The sequence below is a fragment of the Theobroma cacao genome, chromosome 8, assembly GCF_000208745.1.
Source record: "Theobroma cacao cultivar B97-61/B2 chromosome 8, Criollo_cocoa_genome_V2, whole genome shotgun sequence".
Classification (NCBI taxonomy): domain Eukaryota; kingdom Viridiplantae; phylum Streptophyta; class Magnoliopsida; order Malvales; family Malvaceae; genus Theobroma; species Theobroma cacao.
Genome location: NC_030857.1, coordinates 7,105,434 through 7,119,307, shown reverse-complemented (window position 1 = coordinate 7,119,307; position 13,874 = coordinate 7,105,434). Strand labels below are relative to the sequence as shown.

The 13,874-nt window shown below is 34.1% G+C and overlaps 1 protein-coding gene across 1 annotated transcript; it reads right to left on the bottom strand.

Annotated features, from left to right (window-relative positions):
• On the bottom strand, positions 233–8,778 carry LOC18592428 (methyl-CpG-binding domain-containing protein 9). The gene is made up of 7 exons (XM_007019179.2): positions 8,663–8,778; positions 7,923–8,182; positions 6,029–6,217; positions 5,586–5,915; positions 2,765–2,854; positions 2,594–2,635; positions 233–1,818 (listed from the first exon to the last, which is right to left on the bottom strand). The coding sequence occupies exons 2-7, from the start codon at positions 8,151–8,153 to the stop codon at positions 901–903; spliced, it is 1,800 nt and encodes a 599-aa protein (XP_007019241.2). The 5' UTR covers positions 8,154–8,182; positions 8,663–8,778; the 3' UTR covers positions 233–900.

Below are 13,874 nucleotides of genomic sequence, written 5' to 3'. Positions count from 1 at the left end.
ATGTTGGAAATTAGTAATATCATCTCCGAATGCTGCAAATTGTGTTTTTTGAAAGGTAATTCTGCAGATTGTTAAATGTTCTTCTTCCTTTCATCCCACCCAAATTTGTCACGTTTTTACATTTTTTAAAAAAAAAATAAACAGGTTTATAATGGATTTCTCATCTTTTTCCCCTAAGCATAACCACTTGAAAATAATTGAATACAAACTTTTTCCTTAAATGACCAGAAAATATAAAGCTTTAACGCAAGTATTATATATTTATTGTGTGAGAAGCCAACATGGAGGAATTATATAGGTTACAAATCCAGAACCTGTTTCAATGGGATTCTCCAATTAATTAAAAAGGAAAAGGGGGGGGGTTGGGGGTATATGAGAGCCAGCCAGCAAACTACCCTAGTGAGGAAGGAAAAATGATGCATCAAAATGCACAAGTAAAACGGAAAGTTATCCTTGACTTTTCATGGTTAAAAACAGGTTTGTTTGGTCAGAGCTTTCTCCACATTATACAACATTGCTGAGAAACAATTGCTTCTGATAACCTCCTCTAAAGTCTGAACTACGTATTCTCAATAGTACAAACTAACATTACTTCACACCCCCTCTGTTAGTGGATGATTCCCCCATCCCCTTCATCAAGCAGGGACCAAAGTACTACACATCAAGTATTTGGCAGTGCCAAACCAAAAATATACAGCCTTCAGAATCATGTCTTGCTCAGATCTCTGTATCCAAATGCCAACAAAATCTAGAAGTTTACAACCTACCAAAATATATCTTGTTTCCCAGCCGAAAAAATGAAGTGAAAATAAGTTGTTGCTCTTGAGTTACCCATACAAAATCAAATGCATTTACCATGAAATTTGAATCTCCTCATGTCCTCCAATCGCAAGTCTCTTTCTAACTCTTCATCTGTATGGCAGCCAACTTCTCCTCGCAGCTTAGAGTATTAGCTGCAGTTAGAAGCATGTCCACTCCACCTCTACTTTTATCTGACTCCTCTGTGTCTTTTTGATTCATACTCATTTCCAGATTATCATATGCCATTTTGCCTCCTATGCCTTTCATTTTCAGCTTATTTTCCATATTCTGATATGCTCTTTTAGCTCTGCGTATTCGCTGGATCCCAGCATCACATTTTCTGCAAAACCACTTCCCTCTTGGAATTGAAGTTCGTGGGGGTTTCATGCAATAAATGTGGTAAGCAGCATCACAGCCATCACATAAAACAATCTTATCATCATCTTTGTCAGTGAGGCAATTTCTACACAGACAAGAAGGGCAGTACCAGCGGGGACTATATGATTTTAACTGCTTCCTTGTCAGGCACCTCATATGATAATATTTATTGGGGCAGTAGGGATGCTCGCAACGCCTTAACTTCTGACCTTTTTCAACGCCACTTCCACAAATTTTACAAACACACGGGTGTTTGTTCCCTGGTGATAACTGAAGCCCATTATCGACACTACAGTTTGAATGTTCCTCCAATTCACTAAATACTTTACAATTTACATTATGATTTTCATCAGCAACAAGAGTCCTGCAGGCATTCAATCTCTCACATATCACACAGTTCTCATGTGGAGATCCCATTCCATTAGCAGTACAGCTGGTACAATACCAACTTCTTGGAGGAATCTCCTTCACAGCAGGCTCAATACAGGCAACGTGGTACATTTCCTCACATGAATCACAAACTAAACAATCCTTCCCATCTGCTTTCCCCCCACAATGCCTGCAAGTGCAAACTTTATACACACCACAAGCTTCAGTTTGCTCCAGTTTAGCAAGAGACTCTGGTTCCCGAGTACAGAACTGTTTTTCATTGAACAAAATTCAGAACATTTCTCACGGATGAATTCAACTTTCAAACCACTTTCTTTTTATATAAATGGAGCTCTCTTGCATGTAATACAAATGAAAAGCTAAAGAAACAGTTCAGATCAGAATCCTCCTCACAGCTTTAAAAATCAAGATGCTCTACAAATACTAATTCAGACATCCCTCGAGATGCTCTACAAATAATAAATTCAAATACCCATCAAGATGCTCTACAAATACTATATTCAAATAGCAGAGCAGGAGAACAGAATATGACTACTAGATACCAGCAGGAAACTGCCTGATCACACCAAATAATATCAATACAAGTAGGATAGAAGGCAACCAACTACCCAGCGCGACAGATAGAAAGGTTTCCTAAAGTTTCCACACCATTAGAGTGTTTAACGAAGCAAACTAAAGTGACAGAGGCCCAGTTGAAAATTTTTTAAGTCACACAATGAAGAAAAAAATATCTATACTTGAGAACCCTAAAACACACCCATCAATTTTAGACAATGTAAGACCTCCATTGAAATTAGTTAACACATAAGAGCAGTGAAATTTCAAAGTCTTATCCTAAATCAACTTTATCCAAACTCTGAAGCACCAAATGCACCCTAAACTACCAAATACAGTTCTTTCTTTTTGATACTAACGACCTCATACAGTTAGAATGTACCTATAACTAAAATTTGAAGATAGGGTTATGCATTCAGCTGACACAAGCATGCCAATGCATACTATAACTTAATTTATGAATGTTTACCTCATGATTCTCCTTTTCAACAGCACCACGAGAACACCCAACCTGAAAGGGCGAAGAAAAAGCATCACAAACAAATTATAACATGATATTCATTATCAATGGAATAAATTTTATAAGCAAATTATAAAATTCAACATGCTAGAGTAGCACAGTGCATGTTCAGTAACTCACTTGTTCACTATAGGAAGTGCTTGATATGTTTGAGAGGCTCTTTGCAAGGGATACAATTTCAGTTCCTATGTCTTGAAGTTTTCTCCATACCTACAGGAGTCATTTAGGTAAGATAAATACATATATAATAAGTGATGACAAAAAGAACTGGCTATGTTACATGGAACAAGCATTTCAATTTTTTTTTTTGGGTACTTCGCAAGCATTCTTATTAGTTTAGAAAACGCATCAAAATTTGGATTAACATTGTAGCATGTATATCAATATAAATTATATTCCACTGCTTTGAGAATCCTGCAAAAAGACACATAATTATTAATGGGAAAAAAAAACAAATCGAATGAGAAGGTTTGAGAGCAACTTAAGAATGACATAGATTGTCTGAAGATTGCAATTTAATTCTAGTGAAGCACAGGGACAAAAAGAATAATCGATGCAGGAAGAAAGAATGAACTGCAAGGGTATCAGGTATCCATAAGAGATGTAATGAGTTAAGTTCTACGGAGATGTGCAACTTAGGTCTAGTGAAGAACAGGAATAGAGAATTGTTTGACGCACAAAGAAAGAATGAAAACTAAGGTTGTCATAATTGATGTCATGAGGACTTAACATCTACCATTGGTTTCAAAATGTATGGCCCTAAACCTAGCATAATAGGATTAATGTAGCTTGTGCATGTCTATTGCATTGAATCCTCAGCAAATGAAGGAAAAGCCAAGTACCCTATATTATTCAGAAAAGCAAGAGAGAATTTGAAACAAATGTGCCATGTATACACAAGCACAATCTACTACAAACAAGAGAGAATATCAAACATCAATTCTACTGAGGAATTAGACCTTATGCATACAAAGGGAATCAACAACATTTCACTTTCTTTCAGAAAGATAAAATAAACAACTTTAAGCTTTCTTTCTTATTAAGACCTCCAGATCTAAGCAATCAACATGATTTGCAATTCCTAGGGTCTAATCCTCCAGCTAAGCTCCTTACAACTATCAACACAGTTAGATAAATGAAACTAAAAGCAGTATTTTAACTGTACGAGAGCAAGTTGATTCATGTTGTAGGAATGAAAAGAACTAAGAGAGACTAGAATGAGAAAATGATGATTGTCAAGGCAAGTCCACTGTCGTCACTGAGGTAGGTCAGGTTCAAATGCCTAGTTGACCAAGTGGAGATTGAATCAGACTCCTTGAAATCCATTCTAATGATCAAGCAAACATCCACTCTTCCCTATCATAAAAGCCTTCACAGACCTCCTAAACACCAGCCACTCCTGGAGACTCTCCTATATTACAAGGCAGAAAAATTTTATTGCAGACTGGCTCACTAACGGAAGCCCGACACAGCCAAGAGGAGTTCAAGTATACCAAATTCCTGAGGAGCTGAGGTCTCTTTCTATTAGTTGGCATACTAGGTATAAGTTATCCTAGATTAGTTTAGTTGCTGCTGTTAAGGGGCGTTGGCCCTCCTATGTTAAAAAAGCCTTGTGGGTAAACTCTATATGGAAAACAGTGGTAAGATAACTCTGATAATTCTACTTTTATCTATAGTTAAAATAAGGGCTCATCATCAATGTACTTACAATTGTAACAGAGTGCCTTTAAAAAACTAAAAGGTCCTCTAATTTGAGACTTCAATCTGAGCAGGGTTAGTAAAAAGCCTATGTTAGTAAATAGCAGATTCTCAGATCATTCAATAGAATACAATACTCTGAAAACAAAGACACCACGATAAGAAGATATACGACCCTACTGATCTAAGAATTCATCTAAAGTCCCACATCCATCCATGTTCTCAATATTGGTGTAGTTGTACACACCAATCTAAAACAAATGAGTGGTAGATGAAGTGTACATCTTCACTCCTAGTATATACTATAGAAAGAAACAACAAGCACAGAGGTTGCTGAAAACAAATTAAGTGATCATAGAATCTAACAACATCTAGCTCAGCGCCCACAATGTAACAAAACAAAAGCTCTAAATGTAACCTAAAATTGAGCTTATAATTTTAATCTTTCGAAGATTTTAAGAATACTCAATAGAAGAGAAATTCAGATTTATAAGAAATCTTCCTGGTTTTCAACTTCCTTTATTTCTTTCTCCTTCCCAAAACTTCCAAAGTCCCAAGAATAGCCCTTTGCTTTTTAGCTCTCTCCCTTGCAGAGTATACCATGTGTGTATGTGGAGGTTAAGAAGAAGGTTGAATGAATTCAGGTGTTTTCCTCATAGTCATCATAAGAAATACAGGATTAGAAGTCACATAATTATGTATGACTTAGATGGAAATATATCTAAATTACAGCTCTTGGCACAAGAGTCAACTTACTATCCCCCCACTCTCCCCCTTCCCCCCCCCCCCCCCCCCCTACTCCATTATAACTGTCTGTTCATTCATTTTTTAAAAGTTGCAACAGTCATTGTCATTGAAAATACACTAAATAGTGAACTCTTCACTTGTTTTAAAGTATAATACCAAAAAAAAAGGAGATAAATACATTAATTTAAAGAACAATTTGAGTAGACAACTATTATGAGACCGAGGGAGGCCCACACAGGAAAAATATCTAAAAGAATGTCCTTCAAGATGAAACTATTTGATACATGTGACTCATTAAATACCAAAAGCCACTACAATTTTAGAAAATAAGAATAAAAAAACACCTAAAAAATATGGCATGAAGCTATTCGACCTATCAACATCTAGATTTTCAGGAAAAAAAAAACACCTAGGCTGTCAGCGGAACATTTTAATCTTTAAACTAAGCAAGCTCAGTCAAGCAACGCATGCAAATAAAGATGGTTACATAAATTACCTGCTGAATATCTGATGAGAAAAGCATAGGTGAACACTCATAAACTCCATTTTTCATCCTTGAATTTATGACACTTAAGTGAAAAAGGCTGTCAACCTTGATCCCTTGGAAATTGTCAAATAGTAGCTTACACAGAGATGTGAACTTTTCAGAAATTATAACATCAAAGAAAACACGCTGGCACATCTCAGTGGTAGTTTGAGAATTTTCTTTTAAAGACCCATTAGATATCACACCCTCCAGCCCCTCAGCTGTATGCTTACTTCCATTAGGAATTCGCCCTGCTTGCAAAGAGCATTTCTGTCTACCTTCATGAGAAGCGTCAGGTTCCTGTAGAAGAATCAGAAAAACAACAATTCCAATATATCATAAAGAAAATGGACAAGAAAAACGATCACTGAAAGCCATCATAGACCTTACAGAGTTTGGATAACAGCACAAACCTTAGCTGTCATATTACAACCATTTTCTGGATGAAATAAAAGTGCATCTCGAATGCAACGTTGTATACCACCTTCATCACCACTTAATAACTGATGCATGTGCTCCAATACAACATTTCTCCACTGCCTCTGTAGATGATCATTTGAACCATTCAAAGAAGCACAATGATTTGTCTCAGCAAGAGGAACCTGCACATAATAATTAGCGTCCATTAGTATGTTGAACTGTACTTTTACAGTCTGTAAGAAACCAAATGTTCTTTGCATTAAAGAACAACAAAGACCAGAACATGTCAGCACAAACAGAACATTGGGGCAATTACAGTAAAAAAGTACATCTTTCACTAATTCAATTAGACAAATCACAATGAGAAAGAATAAATACACCTTGCATTAGTTGAACCAGATGAATCATAGACCTACACATATGTTATAAATTAAATACAAATCAGTTAACCATACCAGCCCCCTAAACTTTGAATGTGCAAAAGCACTTGAGAGTAAAACAATTAAGCCCATTAATATAACAAAAAAAGAAAATAAAATCTTAAGTTCAAACAACTCCTGTCCATCTTGTCCTAACAATCAAGATTTCCCTCATTAATTCTCTTACAATACTGACCCTAATGAAGGAAATGCCAGCTTCACATTCATAAGATCTAGCAGCCACATGTAAAATGATTTTTCCAGAAGGTATCAGACATAAGCCACATACAGAAGAAAAAATTCAACAGCACATCCAATACAAACTTACAATACTCTTAATTACTCAAAATGCTATATACCAACCAAAAATCAATAAAATAACATCAAATGGTAAATCAACATAATCCATTGCATAGTATCAATTGCATTGTTAAAGAACAGATGCAAATATGTATGTTTGTGTACCACAGTCGGATGGCAAAAATTATCAAATCTTGCTTTCGAATTTTCAGCATCCATGTGTTCAACAGCAGGGTGGCATGTACGACCATATCTTACTTCACTAAATTCAAAAGCTTCTCCTTATTTATTATCCATTAGTTACCTAAAGGTGGCTAGCAGTCATAATACAGGAATTTGGTCATGCTCTGTGACTTATTTCCAATGCAGGAGGGAGAGATATTTTCTCATAAAACATATTAGATACATAAGCAATAAAAACATTAAACTTGTCAAAAAGACTATCACTATCAAATTATCCTTGTGATACAGGATTAAAATTGTCAATTACATCGGCTCCCCTTCATCTCAAAATATGAAAGAAATACACTCTGAATGTAACATAAGAGAAATTTTGACATATTTATGTCTGATGCTGGAACCTTCGCAAGAACATCTTGATGAAGCCTTAGAGAACTATACATGAGGCCAATTTTTAAGAATATTTGTAGAATCAATTTCTCTTGCAAACAGTTTCTAAAATCTCATTGCTCAAAGTAAAAAAGATTTAGAAAAGAATCACCTTCACTCAACCATCAAAACCACCCCAAAAACCACATGGCTTTTCAAATTCCATCATCAAGTAACAACTATTCATTGTTGTAAATTTCTTGACATCAGAAACTTGCATATTTATGTCATACTATGCACACTAGTTTTAAAGTTAACCCAATAGCTTGAGCTTGTATTTTATGTACCCAATGACCCAATCTGATCTTCTCCTCATAGGATGGTCTACATGCAGAGCATTCCATACAATTGCACACAAGTTACTATTTTTCATCCACAATCCAAAGCTACCACAACTAAGATCTTAAACTCAAAGGCAACAACAAATCTTGAAACATGAATTGGTAAACAAAAACATAGTAAGCCCATCTCAACATTTAACTAGGACAACAAAGAAAAATAGTTAACATCTACAACTGCAAGCATACATTAGACACATAACACATTTATAGAAACCTACCTGGTCTGTGGAAGCTCTTCGATCGACCTGCACTTTGACCTTGGAACTTGACCTTAACTGTCTCCGCCTCTTATATGTTCGAAAATTCTCACTTGCCCCTGAACTCCCATCACCAGAATCATTCACAAATTCAAATCCAAACCCATTATTCACTGGTTCACTCTTGAAGCACTGAACCACCTTTCCACACTCTGCTCCTTCACCATTGCTTGTCCCCTCCTCAACAACCATCTCCAGAATTCACAAAACAGAACAAAACCCTAGTTTTTCAAGCATTTCGCCACAAAGTTAGGGTTTCACTGTAATAAAGCAGCATTATCTTTCAAATTCACACAGACTATCCCATTAACACTTTGAAACTCATCCGATTAAACAAAAAATCCAAGAAAAAGCAGTAAGAAGCCTCCATTAGGCAGCTAGAAAACAAAGAAAAAAACAAAAAGAAAATTGAACTCAAAACAAACCATCCCCTGCCCTTCAGCTCCACGAAAAACGAGGAACACAAAAACTTTCGACCAAATTAAGCTAAGTAATTGAACTAAAATCCACTATTTACTAAATTTTTGACCATTTTAATCTTAAAAGTTAAGAAATTCAAACTATTTAACAACTCTGTTTCTCTCTCTCTTTTTCCCTCGCTACATTTTCTCGAGTCCCAAACAAGAAACAACAAAAGAAAACAAATTCTGAAGAGAAAAATTAAAATGAGAAAAGAAGAGAGAAGAATAAAGAAGCTTCACCTGAGATGAAAATTGAAATTGAAATTGAAACTCTAAAAAAATCGAAAAATCTTTTTCGAAACTTTGGCTTTGCTCTGCAACTTCTCGTCTTATCCGTGTTTTATTTATTAAAAGAAAAAAACTATACTTTGAAAATAAAATGACTACAGAAGAGTTTTAGTTTACTATTATCTGTAGTTCAGTTTCTTTAGTTGGGTCGGATCTAAGACGGGATGATTCCGGTTGACAGTGGAGACAAACTGACAGGTGGCGGTTGTTTTGGGACAAAAAGGGTAAGCTAAATCGCAAGCGGTCAATTCAAGTCAATTTGTGGTTCGGCCTTTTAGAATCTCAACGTAGATCTAAGACCAATAAGGAAAACCCAAATTGCCACATTTACATAAGTTATTTTACTAATGGGATTCGGCTCTTTTCAACTACTTTTTGCCCACAAAAATCGTTTATTTACATATTATCACCTCCTTTTGTCCAATCTAATTTATTTTCTCAACTCTAAAAAAATTTAAATAAATTTTTATTCATTTATTACTTATTTTATTATACATTAAATAAATTTTTATAAATACCGAATAACTAATTATTTTTAATAAAAATATTATTGATATATTTTTAAAATCAAAAGTTATGTCACATAATAAAAAGTTATTTTAACTCAAAAGTTATGTCATATAAAGTGACATAGTGTGACTATTAGATTATAGCAAGTTTTCATATGAATGGTTATGTCTTTTGGTAAAATAACATTCAAATGTTATGAGACAAATTAAAAAAACATCATAACTCAAAAGTTTAAATATAAAAAGTTATTGTTTCAAATTATAACTCAAAGATTATGTTTTATAGAATGAATAGCTGTCCTTTCATAAGATGATTATTGAAATAATATCTTTATCCAAAAATTATGTATAGCAAAATGTAAAAATGTCTTTTAGACAAAATGGTGTCTTAATGAAAGGATGGTGTCTTAATGAAAGGGTTGTGTTTTTGAAAAAGAGACACTTGCAAGCCTATATAAAGGATTTGTTGCCAACCATTTTGATATATCAAATCTAAAACAAAACAATAGCAGAAAAATCAAAAGTAAGAAAAGTGTTATGTTTTATTAACATAAACACTTAAGTTCCCATCAACTACAAAAGCATCCAAATTCCTTATAATCTACTTGCTGCAGAAAGTAGGCTCTAAGGCCGAATAACTTTGCAAACCCTTGGGTATATCTAGCGATCTACTCTCATAAACTGCAAGACAAAGTTAAACGTTGGCTTCATTGTATCCCTAAGACTATTCACATTATTTCCCTTTGCATACCGAGTGATGGAGGTGAAATAAATCTTAAAAATAACGTCTATTGAAAGGCCCGCCTTAAAATCAATTTTGTCAGTTTCTTGAATTCCATCTAAACTCCATTTGCACCAACAATTTTAAAACTTATTTTTTGTTGTGTTGGAATTCAATAGTTTTCTTAAAAGTGATACACCAACATCGTCAAGCTAGACCACTTTGAATAAGGAAACTTTATTTATTGGCAAAAGATGGATTGATTTGATGGTGACAAAGAATGTGACAAAATGGTTCCTTATCAGATTACAAGATAAGTTTTCTTTCCTTAATTGATATGCATGATATTGTATTTGATATACATGGAAAACATATATTGGTTGGAAAGAAGGATTTTGTTATATTCATATATGATTTTGATATGAGTAAGGTTATCATTGTGTCTTCTATGATTGACATACTTCTCCCATCATGGAAAGATACTAAGAAAGAAAAAATGTCTCTCGCAGACCTTGGTAATCATCTTCAAATAAAAGAAGAATGTTGTAACCAAGATGAAGTCACAAACAAAATGAGAAAGATAAATATCCTAAAGTAAACCATCTTGAGTTGATGAAGGTCTATGTGATGGAAGACACAAGGCATGAGCATGTGGCATTCCTATTATACATTAAGGTATAATGATGCTAAAATATAAATACCATTAAGGTTTATGTGATAAGTGGACATGTGGCATTCCTATTATACATTAAGGTATAATGATGCCAATATGTAAATACTATCAAGGTCCACGTGATAAGTGGGCGACATGTGGCATTCCTATTATACATGAAAGTATAATGGTACCAATATGTAAATTTAACATCTTGATATATGGTGCATTCCCATTTTATCATCGAAGGCACAATAGCGTAATATAGATATTCAATATCGTTCATATGGCATTCCTATTGTGCAATAAAGATACAATAATGCTCGTGTGAACATATACCTTTATATGTTAATTTGATATTCTGATTATACATTAAGGTACAATGATGTCAATAGAGGAAAAAATAAGGGAATATGTGTGAACTTGTAAAGTCCTTGTATGGATTAGAATAAGCACTAAGACAATGGCATCAAAGTTTGATAAGGTTGTACTAGCTAATGGTTACAAGATCAATCAATCTGATAAATGTGTCTATAGTAAGTTCTAGGTGTCATCATTTGTGTATAAGTAGATGACATGTTAATCTTTGGTGGCAATTTTGGAACCAATGGAAGACACAAAAAAGGTTCTTGTCAAAGAATTTTGACATGAAAGGTATAAGTGTGGTAGATGTTATTCTTGATATGAAAATAATAATAATGGCATAACATTGTCTCAATCTCATTACATTGAAAAGATTGTAATGAAATATGGTAAGTCAGATTGTATGTCAATCTCTACACCTTATGATTCTAATCTAAAGCTTATACCTAACAACGACAAGCCAAAAGCACAAAATGAATATGCAAAGGTGATTAAATGCCTAATGTATGCTATAGTCTGTACAAGGCCGAATATTGCTTTTGCGGTTAGGATGCTAAGTCAATTTACAAGTAATCCAAGTAAAGAACATTGATATGCTATTCATAGAGTTCTAAGATACTTCAAGAGTACAAAGAATTATGGCATTTGTTATTCAGGTTTTCCTTCAATTTTAGAAGGGTATACAAGATACTAGTTGGAATTCAAATAGAGCGGATCATACTTCTACAATTGGTTGAATTTTTACAATTGGTGGGGGTGTTGTTTCTTGGGATTCTAAGAAACAATCTTGTCAAGCAAACTTCACTATAACGGTTGAATTTATAGCTTTAGCATCTACCACCCAAGAAGTAGAAAGGTTGAGAGATTTACTTTATGAAATTTCGTTGTGGCCTAAACCAACGACACCAATCTTGATACATTGTAACAATGAAGCAACTATATCAAAGGCATATAATCAAGCATACAATGGTAAAAGTCGATATATTGGACTTCAACATAGCATTGTAAGACAAAGAATTAGTGATGGTATAGTCACTATAAGTCATGTGAGGTTTTGTGAAAATTTAACGAATCTATTTACTAAAAGTTTAAAAAAGGATTTGGTAATAAAGACCTCAAAAAGGATGGGTCTCAAGCCTATCAACTAAATCCTCAATGGTGGGAGCTCACCTCGACGTTTGTGGCCAACTTGCAAGTCTTAGGTATTGACCATTCTACCACATGAATGATTGTAAGCACTAATTTATATTTTTCATCCCAAGGTGTATAGTGCTTGGTTCTCGTAATGTATAAGGTAAAGTTGAACAAAAGTTCTTAATAGACCCATAACATGTATATGTTGAAGTACTATAATTACAGAATATGGCCGCTTCTAGGAGCTAAAGGCTTGACTCTAACAACACTCATGAATGAATGCAAAACACAAGGCCATAAAACGTGTTGGCAAAACTAGATACAAAGTAAGCAAGGAAGCTTGTGTGTGTTTAGTGACTCGACTAGTCAAATGAAGAATCGATGGTTCAATGCTTGGTCTGTTGGGATGAGCCCTATAGCCAATTGAGATTGGTTAATGCTGGATTCCAATCATGCAACAGTATCATTCATGTTGAATGATTAGAGGTTTTCCTTCATCAATAAGACATTAATTATATGAGTTATAAGTCTAATTGGATGAAGTCCATGAGATTAATATGCCTTGCAAGGAAACTGTAATGGGTTGCAGTTATGAGATTCTTATACATCAAAGCATAATCTCAAAATGTTCCTGGTCAATGTATCATTGAGACTAGACATCAATGACGCTTAGAGGCTGATATATTATATGTTCTTTACTTTGAAAGTAAGCAATCGATCTCATAAATTAAAGTATAGAGATACTTGAAACTAGAATATAGGTGTTTGCTTGAGAGAGCAAGTTCACTGAATATGACCCGTCATAAGAAGTACATTTGGTAATACACTCTAGTGTCTATGCAATACTTCTCATGTGTCAATCGTGTAAATACTTCCTAGACTTGAGACACTAGGTTGTCTTATATGTGGAGTGCTATACTTTGATTTCATCCCTACGGGTGCCTAACCAAGGATGCCAAAACAGGATGCTTTTAGATATAGTATGAAGCATTTGAAGGCAAATGAGTGGTCAATATAGGAATCATCACCTCAAGTGTTTTAGAGGACATATCGAATCAGTTCTTTGTTAACATTAGCTTATTGAAGTCTTTGGCCAATGCGACATGGAGATTATGAAAAAGGTTTCATAACTCTCTATAAAGCTAATGCTATAATTGCATAAACAAATATGGAGGTCAATAAAAGTAGACACTGTACCAAGCTCTTATCATCTCCAGGATATATAATGAGAAAATGAATTACACTGATAGACTGTACATTGAAAGGTTGTCAAAGAACCCTTTGACTCTCCCAACAATTGAGTGGCCATGATGCATTGCTAGATGCCAATCTTGGTCTATGAAATTGATTATAAATTAATTGATTGAAATTTATATTAATCAATTAAGTCATTAATCAATTCCATTGCCAACATGTTGGAAACCTAATAGGTCACACACAATGATTGCGTTTGAATTAAATTGGGAGAATGACGATTTAAATTAGACTTAAATCACATGCTAGGCAATTAACTTCTATAAACTTAATTAAAAGAGTTTAATTAAGTTTTGGCATAATTATAAATAGTTATAACTATAAAGCCTTGATTGAAAAATATAAAGGAAATTAATTTTGATTTTAATTTCTAAAGACTTAATTAAAAGAGTTTAATTAAGTAATAGGCCCAATATTATAATGTGTTATAATTTTGAAGGCTTAATTGCAAAATTGAAGTTATTTTAACCTAACTATATAAGTCACCTTTTAACTATTTTCCATATGAGAGTTTTTCACAATTGAAGAAAA